This window comes from Impatiens glandulifera, chromosome 3 (genome assembly GCF_907164915.1).
Source record: "Impatiens glandulifera chromosome 3, dImpGla2.1, whole genome shotgun sequence".
NCBI classification, from domain to species: domain Eukaryota; kingdom Viridiplantae; phylum Streptophyta; class Magnoliopsida; order Ericales; family Balsaminaceae; genus Impatiens; species Impatiens glandulifera.
The window spans coordinates 15,731,990-15,745,846 of NC_061864.1; the positions used below are offsets into that span (position 1 = coordinate 15,731,990).

Below are 13,857 nucleotides of genomic sequence, written 5' to 3' on the forward strand. Positions count from 1 at the left end.
TGTATGGTTAAGGTTAAGGTTGAATATAATTTTTTTATATTATTAATTATTTAAATATCTGTATTTAAATATTTATTATTTTAATATAATATAATAAAAATTGTATTTTTAAAATTTATTAATTTTTATATTGTCAGTGTTAGAAAAAAAAAAGTTAATTAAGAAAAAAATTAAGAAAGAGAAATATATATATAAAAGAAAGAAATATAAATATTAAGAGAAAAGAAAAAAATAATTAAGATAAATAAATTAAAAAAGAGAAATTTTATATAAAAATTTTAATTATTTATTTTGATTATGTACATGTCATTTTATATGATTTTTTTAATATTTATTTTTTATTAAAATTACTTTTTTTCAAATAATCAAAAGAATAAAAAAATATTGTAATGGACTAAGCGAGTCTTGGGCTGATTAATGTAGAACATATAATAGGCCAGACGGGTTTTGATCCCCGTTCTTGTAACGCTATCTTGTTTCGTTTTCCAAAAAAAGTATATACAGAAATACGGTTTTATCTTATCCTGGGTAAAAGATATAGTGTATTTCAATTCATTTCATACGGTGCGACTCTACGGTACGGTACGTAGAACAAACAGTAGAAATTATAAATGTACTTATTTTACAAGAAAAAGAAACTTCCTCTGAATCCCTTGCATGTCAATACAACGATCACTGTAGCTGCGTTCTTCAATTCATTCATGGCGATTCTTTCTCTCTAGGATTACGATTACGATTATCCATTCTATTCAACACATTTCACATGCATCTTCCTTTTGATCAGCTTTTCTCTCTTCGGATGACTTCTCTTTCTCATTCTAGTACAGTTCTAGTTGTTTGTTTTATATGTATCACTTTTCTAGGGCTTGTGTATGCTGATGATGATGTTGATAATGGTGGTTTGATTTTATTTCATGGAGATTACGCGCCTCCGTCTCCACCAACGCCGACGCCGCCTCCACATCATCTGTCATTGACATGCGAGCGGGATTTAAAGGGAGTTGGATCGCTTGATAGTTTATGTGAGTTAAGTAGTAGTTTGAATTTTACAGAAAATGTGTATATTGAAGGGATTGGTAGCTTGTATATACTTGAGGGCGTGAAATTGAGCTGTCCAATTCAAGGATGTGCAATTTGGATCCACGTCAATGGTACGTTGAAATTGGGCGTGAATGCGGAGATTATAGCTGGAGCTGTGACCGTGAAAGCGGACAACGCTTGCTTTTCGGATGGTTCAATGATTAACGCGACAGCGTTGGCTGGTGCAGCACCTGCTGAAGAGACTGGGACGCCGATGGGGATGCAAGGGGCTGGTGGAGGGCACGGTGGGAGAGGTGCTAGTTGTGTGGTGGATGATACCAAGCTTCCTGAGGAAGTATGGGGAGGGGATATATATGCGTGGGACTCGTTGCATCAGCCTTGTAGCTTTGGTAGCAAGGGTGGGACAACTAGTAAAGAGGAAGACTATGGTGGGAAAGGAGGCGGCTTGATTTCGCTTCATGTCGAAGGTTATATTGAGATAAATGGGAGTGTTTTAGCTGATGGGGGTAATGGAGGAATAAAAGGAGGTGGAGGATCAGGGGGCAGCATTTTTATCAAAGCACTTAAAATGTACTGTAATTTCCCATTGATTTTATAAGCACCTTAATGTTTTGCATCCAAAGAGTATTTGAATGAGTTTAGCCTCTGCAGGTGGTCCTAGTATGGGTTTATTTATGCATGTTCTGCGTGGGAAGTTTCTTGAGATTATTTTTTTACAATCATCTTTTGAAAACAGGACTGGTTGTGGTTATATAAGTGCTTCAGGGGGAAATGGATTTGCTGGCGGCGGCGGTGGGCGTGTTTCCATTCATGTATTCAGCAGGCCTGAGGATTTTGATGTTTTGGTTCATGGTGAGTCCTCTTATATACATCTATTAAAATGATGGGCAACTGTTAATAATTCTTACAGTACAAGATTATTGCCTTTTCAGATTTTCTAATTGATTCATATGAGTTATGATGCCCTTTTGTGGTGGGACTATGTATATCTCAAACAAATCTGTGTATATTCATATTTGATTTTTGAGGTGCACACTTTTTTATTATTTACTTGGTTGATTTGTTTCCCATTTCTTTCAGGAGGAATAAGCTATGGGTGTCCTAGTAATGCTGGTGCTGCTGGGACATTTTATGATGCTGTTCCTAGGAGACTTATTGTCAACAATCAGAATATGTCCTCTGATACTGATACTGTATTCTATTCCTTTCCTTATCAGCCACTTTGGACCAATGTTTATATCCAAGATCATGCTAGAGCTGCAGTTCCTCTTTTCTGGAGCCGTGTTCAGGTTGGTCCTAGATTTTTTTTTGTTCATTTTTCAATTAATGGATTTCCTGGCTTGTAGATATGAAATTCCAAATCAGGGTGTCTTGCCCTTTGAAGGTGAGAAAATCATCCAATGTAGATAGGAACAGACTTGGGTCAGAAAGTAATTTTATCCCTCAAAAGTCAGTCACCTGTGAAAATGCAGATTCATTTACAGTATATTGCTTTAATAAGTGAGTCAGTAATCAAGGTAATCACCTGTAATTGCTTAAGAAGGAATGATGAAATGTAGGTTCTTTTTGGTCTAGGATATACCATGAAACAGGAACAGTTCTCCAAATAGATCTTAACAAGCTTAGTTATTCTTAACATGCATGTGTAAAAGACTATTTCCCAGTTGCCCGGAGAATATACAGGTGCTCCATTTAAGTTTTTTAAAATGGTTTCTCTGTGTGGTTCCTCTCTTAGGAATTTATTTATAATTTGAAGCGTATTTTGTTTATAGAGGTTGTTGTTTAGCTTTATTATGTGCAACTTAATTACAGGTTCAAGGACAACTTAGTTTGTCACGTGGCTCAGTTTTAAGCTTTGGGCTACCATATTACGCCTTGTCAGAGTTCGAGTTGTTAGCGGAAGAACTTTTAATGAGTGAGTCAGTAATCAAGGTAAGTCATGCAGATACCATGTTCTGTTGGACAATCTTTTCCTAAAACTCCCTGTTTACCTTACTTGAATAGCTTGATTTTCCATTCTCCTCACTTTCTCATGTTTCCCAAAATGTACAGGTATATGGGGCTATGAGGATGTCGGTAAAAATTTATTTAATGTGGAATTCACAGATGCTTATAGATGGCGATGGTGATACATTACTTGCTACATCTTTTCTTGAAGCAAGCAATTTAGTGGTTCTCAGGGTAGTTCTCTTTGTTTTGAGGGCATTAAAGATATCCTGGTTCTAGTATGTGTTTTCACCTTATCTGACACTGCTCTATTGGATTTACAGGAGTCATCTGTCATACGTTCTAATGCAAATTTGGGGCTTCATGGACAAGGTTCTCTTAATTTATCTGGACCAGGAGATCTGATCGAAGCACAACGCCTGGTTTTATCATTATTTTCTGGTATCAGTGTAAGCGCCCACTGGTTCTTGGGTGTGTGATATGTATATATTTTAAACTTGAAAACTTTGCAATATATAGCCATCTAGCCTATATCTTTTTGTTTAATTACTATCATTTGCTACCTTAATGATGTTACAAATGACAAACAGATGGGTCTGTTGGAACTGAGAAACGCCTCATTCCTGATTATTGAAATAATTATGAAAGAAAATCCTGAAATCCTTTAGCCAACTATTAATGGCCCCATTTCAAAAATGAATTTTTCCGTTTTCATGTTTCAAAATTCAAATTACAGCCTTCACTCCTAATTATCAACCTTTAATAATTGGGCTCAATGTCTTGTAGAACCTAACATTTGATTATAAGCGAAAAGTATTTGTCCTGGTTAGTATTGATATATTTCCTCTTTCTAGCCCTTGATGCATTATCAAGATGGTATAATAGTGTTATTTCTTCTGTGAAATATCTGGAATTCGTCTAATAACACATCATTCTAATGGTAGTGACAATGGGACTACCAGGTATTAGATGTGAAAAATTAAGCCAATGTTCTCAAGTTAGGTTCCATCTCTTGGATTTCAAGGAATGAGTTTTTTAATAAGCTAAATAAACATGGAAAATACTTTACTCAATGCTTTTCAAATGTCAAGCTTGTAATCCACCGTTATATAACTTCTTAAGCTAGCATAATACTTTTATATTATTGATTTTTGATTGAATTGGTATATTTCAAAATTAAGGTTGGACCTGGATCTGTTTTGAGAGCTCCCTTGAAGAATGCAAACACTCAGTATGTGTAAATCTAACTCATGCTATCATCATTGTGGTAACTGTTTCTATATCATTGTTAATTGATTGTCAACAAATGACAGGACACCAAGGCTTTACTGTGAACTCCAAGGTTGTCCCAGAGAACTGATTCATCCGCCTAAAGACTGCAATCTGAACTCTTCGCTGTCCTTCACTCTTCAGGTGTTGTATCAGTTAAAGCCTTTTTTGTTTGTTTTTGTATAAGCATATTAGTTTACTTGTCCTCTTGTGTGTGTTTACTTTATATTCCCAACCAAACCACAAAATCAATCTCTTATGCAGGTGTGTCGTGTTGAAGATATAAATATCGAAGGTTCTATTGATGGATCTGTAGTCCATTTCCATTGGGTTCGAACCATCTTTGTCCAAGATTCTGGAGCAATAAGTGCATCTGGATTGGGTAGAATTGCCTATCTATCTGATATATTCTTTCATACTGCTCACAATTCCAATTGAATTGTGAACATAAAGTTTCTTTCTGTTATCATGCAGGATGCACTGGAGGAGTTGGCCGTGGAAGGCTTATCAGTAATGGCCTTGGTGGTGGTGGTGGGCATGGAGGGAAAGGTGGCAGTGGATACTTCAATGGTAGCATAATCGAAGGCGGTGTCATATATGGTAATGCTAACTTGCCTTGTGAACTTGGTAGTGGAAGTGGAAACCACAGTCTTGCAGGTGCAATGGCAGGTGGTGGTATCATAGGTAATCCTTTTTTGATGCAAGTGCTATTAATTTATTTGAAGTATATGGATAGACTGATTCTTTTTTGAAATGTTTTTTCTAGGCTTATTATTTTTTGAAATGTAAACATGTATTTCAATTTCTTTAGCTATGTGCATGGAGGATTATACCTCCATGCGGGTGGCTTGAGGAGCAGAAAACAACCTTTATGTCTGATTTTTTTTTTTTTCTCTCCTTTTTAACTACCTATTGACATGTGCATTCTTCTAAAGATTTCTCAAATTCTTTCCTAAAACAGTGATGGGTTCATTGGTGCATCCTTTGTCCAGTCTATCACTCAAGGGATCACTTAGTGCTGATGGAGAAAGTTTTGGGGAAGATATCAGGAAGTGGGATGGTATTGTAAGTCCAGATTTTGGTCCCGGAGGTGGTTCTGGTGGGACAATTCTCTTGTTTGTTCATGCAATAGCTCTTGTTGAGACCTCTATAATCTCTACTGCTGGAGGACATGGTGGCTCCAATGGCGGGGGAGGTGGTGGTGGTAGGATTCACTTCCACTGGTCACAGATCGCTACTGGGGATGAATATCTGCCTGTGGCAAGTGTTAATGGAACTATGCAAGTCAGGTGCACTCCTAACTATTATTATTTTTCATTTGAAGATAAAGAGTTATTTGACAAGGTGAGATATCTGGTAGAGAATTCCATTTGAGGAAGAAGAGAAGAAGAATTCAGAGAGAAGAGAACCTTTAAGGATAATTTAGTTCTATAATCATACTAAATTCTAAGTACATTCTAGGTTGTATTTATAGTAACAACCATTTTTATAATTGCTTTATTTAACTGCTTTGTTCCTTTACTAAGTGAGTCTGTTTAAGAAAAATATTATAAATAGCTTATGTGTCCATTATTACTTAAATTGTCTATTTGTGTAATTTCTTTAGGTTTTTGTCTGTTGTTTGTCTTAAATAAGTCACTGGTAGTTTCCTAAAATTTTATTACATGATGATAGTGGAGGATTGGGTAGAGGTCGTGGCCAAGTTGGGGGAAATGGCACAATCACTGGAAAATCCTGCCCAAAGGGGCTTTATGGGATATTTTGTCAGGTATATTTGCTAATTTGTCAGGCATATAAACATTTCTATTATCTTCTAATTCGTTGTTTTATCAGAAATATACAAATGCAGTCTTTTAATTTTTCATGAGCAATTTTGTAATGTAGGAATGCCCTGTTGGGACATTTAAAAATGTCAGTGGTTCGGATAGAGCCCTTTGTCGTAGATGTCCAAACCAGGATCTTCCAAATCGTGCAATATACATTCCAGTTAGAGGTATCTTTTCATTTTTATAATGTGGATCCTTCATAATTGGTGGTTCCTCCCCACACCTTCCATTTTAAGTTAATAATGTGACTTTTTTATGTGGATCACAAACTTCCTGCCTCAGTAACCTTCAAAGTTTAAAGTTTTTTGTGATAAATTTTTGTTTTTTGGCATGTTGATGATGGTTGAAATTCATCGTCAAACATCTTCTACAGGTGGTGTTTCTGACCTTCCTTGCCCTTACAAATGCAACTCCGAGAGATATCAGATGCCTCACTGTCATACAGCACTAGAGGAGTTAATATATACATTTGGGGGTCCATGGCTATTTGGACTTATTCTTATCGTCATTCTCATCCTGTCTGCTCTGATTCTTAGCATTGCTAGAGTGAAGTTTATTAGTGTGGAAGATATTCCCAGTGTAGTTCCACCTCCACATGGTCTTCAAATAAACCGTTCATTCCCTTTCCTAGAATCCTTGAATGAGGTCCATTTCTTGATTAGTATCTTCTCCCTTATATTTTTGTCTTTTTTTGGGAGGTTTCACATTCATCTATATTAATTGAACTCTATATGCTTGATTTTTTTTTTTAATTCATTAGGTATTGGAATCAAACAGAACTGAAGAATCTCAGACTCACGTGCACAGGATATACTTTATGGGCTCTAACACCTTCAGTGAACCATGTCGTCTTCCTCATTGTCCTCCCAAACAAATTCTTGAAATTGTGTAAGCTCCTTTCCACGCACCATCCCTATACTCCTATGGAATAGAAACATAAAATAAATTAAAACAGTAACATTTTATAGGAAAAATTGCACTCTCTTTGTTGAAGGTGTTCAGAAGTTGAATTGCTGGTGCTCTGCATAATCTTCTGTTAGATTTATTAATTATTATCATAAATGGTACCAGTCAAAATTAATTTTGTTTCTTAAAAAAAAAGGTACCAGTCATAAATAGAGCAGGATTGTTGGAATGCATCTGTTAGTCAGATCACTTAATTAGACAAGTACTGTGGAGTGGTCCTTAAAATGATTTTTTGAGCCTAATTAAAAACTAATATTTTGTCAGTTGTGAAAATGATTTTCTTTTATCATCATCAGATAATGTGATCCTGATTATAGTGTAAGTTTAATTGCTTCATTTGGTATAATTTTGTTTTTCATATGATGAACATGAAAAAAGAAAGAAAGTTGGTAACAAGAAAGCCCTTGATTTGTGGCCAGATATGAGGACGCTTTCAACAGATTCGTAGATGAGATCAATATACTAGCTTCTTACCAATGGTGGGAAGGGACAATATACTGGATCACTTCATGTTTGGTATATCCTCTTGCATGGTCATGGTTACAGTGGCGCAGAAAAAAGAAAATACAACTATTGCGTGAATTTGTTCGGTCAGAATATGATCATGCCTGTTTACGCTCTTGCCGCTCACGTGCTCTTTATGAAGGAATCAAGGTTAATCAACCATTACCTTTCCTTGAGAAAAAAAAAACATAATATTTTCTTTAGTCCCAAGTTACAGATTGTCCTTTTTTACTACAGGTAGCTGCATCTTCCGACCTTATGCTTGTTTATATCGATTTTTTCCTTGGTGGAGACGAGAAAAGGAAGGACCTTCCACCCGACCTATGGCAAAGATTTCCCATGATATTGGCATTTGGTGGTGATGGAAGTTACATGGCTCCATTTTTCCTTCACAATGACAACATCCTTACTAGCTTGATGAGTCAGGTTGGGTATTTGTTAGCCATCACGCAGAGATTTGTCAAAATAATAATAATAATAATAATAACTTCACTGTATTGCAGTCTGTTCCTCCAACTATTTGGTACCGGTTAGTGGCAGGTTTGAATGCTCAACTGCGTTTATCTTTCCGTGGACATTTAAGGGTAAGCTTCGAACTTATCGTAAGCTGGCTCGACAAATTTGCCAATCCTAATCTTGAAAGTCTCAACATTCGTATTGATTTGGCTGCTTTACAACCTACTGCAACTGGTTTTGGTCAGTTTGGTATTGTTGTCCATTCTACTTCTAAGGATGAAAGTGAACAATCATCACTCAATGACCAAAAATCATGGTAAAGTTTGTACTAAAGGATCAACACAAACAACCAGCAAAAGAATACTAGGGTTATTTTTTTCTTATCTAGCATGCAATTATTTTGTCTTTGCAGTAATGGGTTGAAGGTCGATCATTCTAGAATTTTGCATGGAAGAAAGAGTTTGCAAATGCTCAATAAAGAGAAGAAGAAGGGTGGGATGTATTATCTCATCTCTCTTGTGCTTCATAATACTAAACCCATTGGCCATCAGGTACTTACAAATTAACCAAATTACGTTATTATAAGGGCACAAAAGTAATAATAATGTACTGATTTGATTTTATGGAACAATTGCAGGATCTAATTGGTTTGGTTATATCAATACTAGTGCTTGGAGACTTTAGCTTAGTTTTGCTAATTATACTTCAACTATACTCAATTTCAGTGATGGATTTGTTTCTATTTTTATGTATACTACCTATTGGAGTACTATTTCCTTTCCCAGCGGGAATCAGTGCTTTATTTAGTCAGGGACCAAGAAGATCGGCTGGTCTTGCTCGTATATATGCTTTGTGGAATACCATGTCTTTGATAAATGCTGTAAGTAAACATATCTTAATTAAAAAGAACGAATGATGATTCTCCGCTCAACTCAATTTGTTCTACATGATAATAACAGGCAGTGGCTTTTCTATGTGGATACAATCATCATCAATTGTTAAGCAAAATCCACTATAGCGCTCGGCCGTGGAATTTTACCATGTAAGAATCCAATGTAAAATGTTATTTTTCTGTCTGTGTTTTGAACTAATAATTTCTTTTAATGTTAACAGGGATGAAAGTGGATGGTGGATGCTACCATGTGGACTTGCATTGTGCAAAGTAATTCAAGTAAATCTTATCAATTTTCATGTCGCCAATTTAGAGATAAGGGACACAACTTTGTACAGTAAAAACCCGCAAGTATTTTGGCAGCATCAGCAGCAATAATGTTGAACTTTTACTAAGCTGGATTTTGCTCCTTCGTTCATTGTATATAGAGAGAATAAATTTAAATTGTAAAAAAAAATGATTACAATCATGGGATATGATATATTGGGTTTGGTAATTTGAATGATCTAATAGCTAATGAAGAACCTAATAAATCACTCCATTGATCTCCAGAGCTTCCATGGATGATATAACCTGCTTCTTCTATCTCCCTTCTTTTGTCTGATTTGTATAGCATTGCGGGTTTCTTCGCTTCTGAAACTCCCCTGTTTCACAACCGATAAATAATCTTTTAGTTTAAACTTATGGTTGGTTAGTTATTAGTTATTAGTTAGTTAGTTACCTCAAGATGAGCTTGTCCCAGTTTCTGAAACCGGCCTTGAGTAGATTTATCTCTGTTGCATTCCTTTGATGTTCAGTTCGGCCAGTTAGCAAAAATATCTTGAACCCTAACTGTTGAAGCTCGTCGTACAATTTCATACTCGCTGCTATGGCGGGGCTTTCAGCCAAATCCACCCACTCATCAAACGACTTCTCGTCGAATTTCTCCAACCTAATAATCAAAACCAATATCAATTTCTCAACCGGATTATACATATAAGTTATAACTGCTTGCTGCTCAGTGATTACCCGAAGCCATGGGCAGCGTAGTAAGGCAAATTCGATATCAGTGTTTCATCAATGTCGAAGATCCACGCATCCCTACCATCTTCAGCAAAATAAGCTTCTCTCACGAAGGTTATTGCATTTTCCGCGACGGCTTCCATATCGTACTGGTACCGGATGCTTGTCATGTAATCCTTCACGTATTCGCCACACCTCTTAGGTATCTGACTCCATTTTCCGGCACTATTCGTCTCCACCGTGTATTTCCAGCTATCACAGAACAAGTTATCGTCTCTCGTATAGCTCCATCCCTCGGGTATCAGATCGGAGCCACGGTTTTCCGGCGACATTTGGATGACCGATTCGCATAGACATTTGCACGTCATGCAGAAGATTATCGTCAAGGCTATGCATCGGCCTGCCTCCATTGCCGGAAAACCGTGGGCGTCGGTTCCCGAGTTTTTTGTTTTGTTTGTTTTCTTCTTCCCTGTAAGATTTACAGGTATAAGCTATTCGAGGTTGAGGGACAAAGGAAGAGAGAGATGAATATGACCAACTGATTTTTGAAAAAATAACGGAAACGGTTATTTTTCCTATGAATGAGTATCACCATTTGTTTAATTAATAGAATTAATCTTATATATATAAAACGAAATTCATATTTATGATTTATATCCTTTTATAGAATATTGGATAGGATTGAATGGAAAATCATTGAAATCCTTTACTTTAAATCTCTTTGTTATTTTATGTAATTAATTTTTATAGTTCATGTGTTTTAAGTTTATACTTATAACGTGTATACAAAGTAATAACTAATGGCATGGACTTATATTTTATATTTATTATTGAGATTTTATAATTTGATAATTATATTGATTTTGGATGAATATTGATTAGTGTACGTCTTAATTAAAATTATGCTATAACTAATTAATTTAGTGTATTTTTAATAAGTAAATATTTTATGATAAGTTAAAAATAGATGGAGGCAGTAAGTAATCATGAAATTATACCAAACATAGGTCAAAAGTGATAGCTGGGATAAATAAGTTATTATTAATTGAACAATTTTGTATTATATCATTCTCTTCTTAATTCAAATGCTTATTTCACACTTAATATTTTAAATATGTGTTTGGAAATATTTTGGAGATAAATAACCAAGTCACAATTGAGATGAAGAATTAGTGGATAAATTTAACCATCAAATTGAATGAAAGAGGTTTTACCGTGTATGAATTATGTTAGGGCAGAGGAGGTGGTATGACTCTTCGTTTTTTAATTTAATTCATTATTTTTCAATTCTAAAGAATATATAAAAATTTATGCTAGTCTACTCATTTCATTTCAAAAATAAATTCAAGTGCACCTCAACTTCAAATTTTGAATCCGTAGGTGCCCGACAGTCATGGACTATTAGATTGCCGACATTCATGGTCTATTAGATCAACTATTTTCACTAGAGTATAATGAGAAGACTTATTATGTACCATCCAAATACTATTCTTGTTTCATTTTGGTAAATTAATAGTTCAAATTCGAATAAAACAATTTGAACAAAATATTAAAACACTCTGTCATCTTAATAGTTCGAATTAAAAGACTTTAGCTTTGAAGTTGAGGTTGTGCAATATTTTGTGTCATTTGTTTATGGGTGTCTAATAGAGAGTAATATAATAAGTTGGCCGACCATAATAAGAGGAACCTTCGTTCAAGAGAATTAAAGGCATGTATTATATCATTTGTGTGCTAAAGTTTTCAACACATAAAATAGTATTAATATAATAATGTTATAAATATTGAATCTACCTTCAAAAAAAAGTTGTTTTTATTTATTTATATAAAAGATAACACATTCCATTAATAACCCCATTTCAACATTCTTGAAAAGAATAAAAAATTCTCTTAATATTCTTTACACTTACAATAATGGGTAAATAGGTTATGGATGAATAATATATATAACGAAGAATTTCGAGTGATACACGAATAAAAATATAAACAAAATAAATTTAATAAAAATATTTATAATAACATATACTTCCATGTTTAAATTTGTTAATAAATCACGAATAATATATTAAAATAAAATAAAAAAACACTCTTCTTCCACATTTTGTTAAAACAACTCATATTCTCACATATTTTTTCTTAATAAATTTTTTTATCTCGTGATCTTACACTTTCACTTTGGTTCAATTGATTTATGTTGTAAGTTTGAAACATTGATATAACATTTTTAATTTTATTTTTAACAGTTTTAAATTTATGAGCAGTTAACCATAACTCTCGACCTCGACCCGATAATTAATAATTATGGTTATTTAAAATTTTAATATAATAGTTTAAGTGAATTATATTAATTGATCACATATTCAATTTTTATGGTTGAACTTAGGAGTCAATTATTCATCACTTAATAGTCATAAAAAAGTTCTTCAATTAAAGAAAGTATATTATATATATGGGGTGGGGGTGGGGACAAAAGTGCAAATAAGGACAATAAGGAGAGTTTCCACGTTAACAAAAAGAAGGGATGAGTCATAATTGGATATGATCAATCAAACTCAGATCTATATATATATATATAAATAAATAAATAAATAAATGGGGACCCTTCCCTCTCTTCTTATCTATTTATTGAACAATTTAATTTAATTTAATTTAATTTAATTTAATAATGTGAAAAGTGAAAAGTGTGTAAGGCCAATCCAAATCCTAGTCATGACTTGTGACCCTCCAATCCATTTCTGACCTTACGTTTATTCTATATTAACAAGTATTTATCTTTCATCTAAAAAATAATATTTATTATATATATATATATATATATATATATATATATATACTCCCTCCATGTTGGAATCCATTCATTCATTATATCGATCCTTTTCAACTAAGCCTCTGTCTCTCTCTCTAGTTACCAAGAATCAAAAGAAAGAAGAAGATTTGAATTTGATGAGAAGCATGACAATTGGAGATGATGATAAAGTTTGGAAGGAGGAATCTGAAAAAGATTCTATTCTTATTGCATCATCAGAGGATGAAGAAGATGATATATCCTCCTCAAGTCTTTCAAATAATGGCCCTTTATATCAACTCTCTAGAGATCTAATGGCTCAACTCCCCATCAAGTAAGTAGTAATTTATTTTATTTTATTTTTGAAATTGGATCAAGACTAATATAGTAAATATACAGGAGGGGGTTATCCAAGTATTACAACGGCAAGTCCCAAACCTTTACATCTTTGGGCACTGCAAATAGCCTTCAAGATCTTTCCAAGAACAAGAATGATAGTACAAGTAGAAGAAGAAGAAGAAGACTAAGAAAGGCAGCATCATGCATCACTCCAAAGCATACAATATCAAAGAAGAAGAAGAAGAAAAAGCCTTCAAAGAAACCCTACTCTTTATTAATTCATTCATTTCCCAACATCTCTTTTACCCCTCTCCCCGTTAATCTACTACTCTCCTCCTATTATTAATAATACCTACCCTTTTCAGACCATATCATTTTACTATTTACTCTTTTATTCTTTATCATTTCATTTTAATTATAAAATATGCCCGATTTGAGTTTTTTAAAATACTAGATCAGATAAAAATGGTAATAATTTGTGATATTAAAGAGGAGGTCAATTTTTTTATTGATAAAAATGTTTTAAAATTATTATTATATAATAAAATAATAATTATTAATAAAAAAAATAGAGAGTATTTTAATTAATATATTAAGTGAGATATAATAATGAATTAATTTTGGATGTCAAATCAATTAAACACTGATTTGAAAATAAGTGAAAAGTGATTTTTAAAAGAACCAACCGATCACTGATGAAATTATCACTCCAACATCAAAACAAAAGTTAAGAAAGAACAATGAAAGTACTTGAACCTTCAAAATTTCTCTACAAATATACAAACTTAAATTTATTTAATTTTTTGCCTGTTTATAAGATATTATATTTA

General features: G+C 33.7%; 3 protein-coding genes across 3 annotated transcripts; 2 read left to right on the plus strand and 1 right to left on the minus strand.

The window, feature by feature from the left end:
• The first annotated feature begins 697 nt into the window (after positions 1-697).
• Positions 698-9,390, plus strand: LOC124931994. Its single transcript, XM_047472589.1, has 22 exons — positions 698-1,611; positions 1,778-1,893; positions 2,122-2,330; positions 2,854-2,973; positions 3,094-3,222; positions 3,312-3,437; positions 4,170-4,219; positions 4,302-4,401; positions 4,522-4,639; positions 4,732-4,941; positions 5,219-5,546; positions 5,932-6,025; positions 6,142-6,250; positions 6,457-6,728; positions 6,844-6,971; positions 7,469-7,703; positions 7,791-7,979; positions 8,057-8,325; positions 8,422-8,560; positions 8,647-8,889; positions 8,969-9,051; positions 9,123-9,390. The coding sequence occupies exons 1-22, from the start codon at positions 764-766 to the stop codon at positions 9,277-9,279; spliced, it is 4,272 nt and encodes a 1,423-aa protein (XP_047328545.1). The 5' UTR covers positions 698-763; the 3' UTR covers positions 9,280-9,390.
• Positions 9,331-10,330, minus strand: LOC124931995 (acid phosphatase 1-like). Its single transcript, XM_047472590.1, has 3 exons — positions 9,910-10,330; positions 9,623-9,832; positions 9,331-9,545 (listed from the first exon to the last, which is right to left on the minus strand). The coding sequence occupies exons 1-3, from the start codon at positions 10,311-10,313 to the stop codon at positions 9,368-9,370; spliced, it is 792 nt and encodes a 263-aa protein (XP_047328546.1). The 5' UTR covers positions 10,314-10,330; the 3' UTR covers positions 9,331-9,367.
• A 2,414-nt stretch (positions 10,331-12,744) lies between these two features.
• On the plus strand, positions 12,745-13,396 carry LOC124929834 (protein OXIDATIVE STRESS 3 LIKE 2-like). Its single transcript, XM_047470221.1, has 2 exons — positions 12,745-13,022; positions 13,088-13,396. Exons 1-2 carry the CDS (start codon positions 12,745-12,747, stop codon positions 13,371-13,373), a joined length of 564 nt encoding a protein of 187 aa, XP_047326177.1. The 3' UTR covers positions 13,374-13,396.
• The last annotated feature ends 461 nt before the right edge of the window (positions 13,397-13,857 follow it).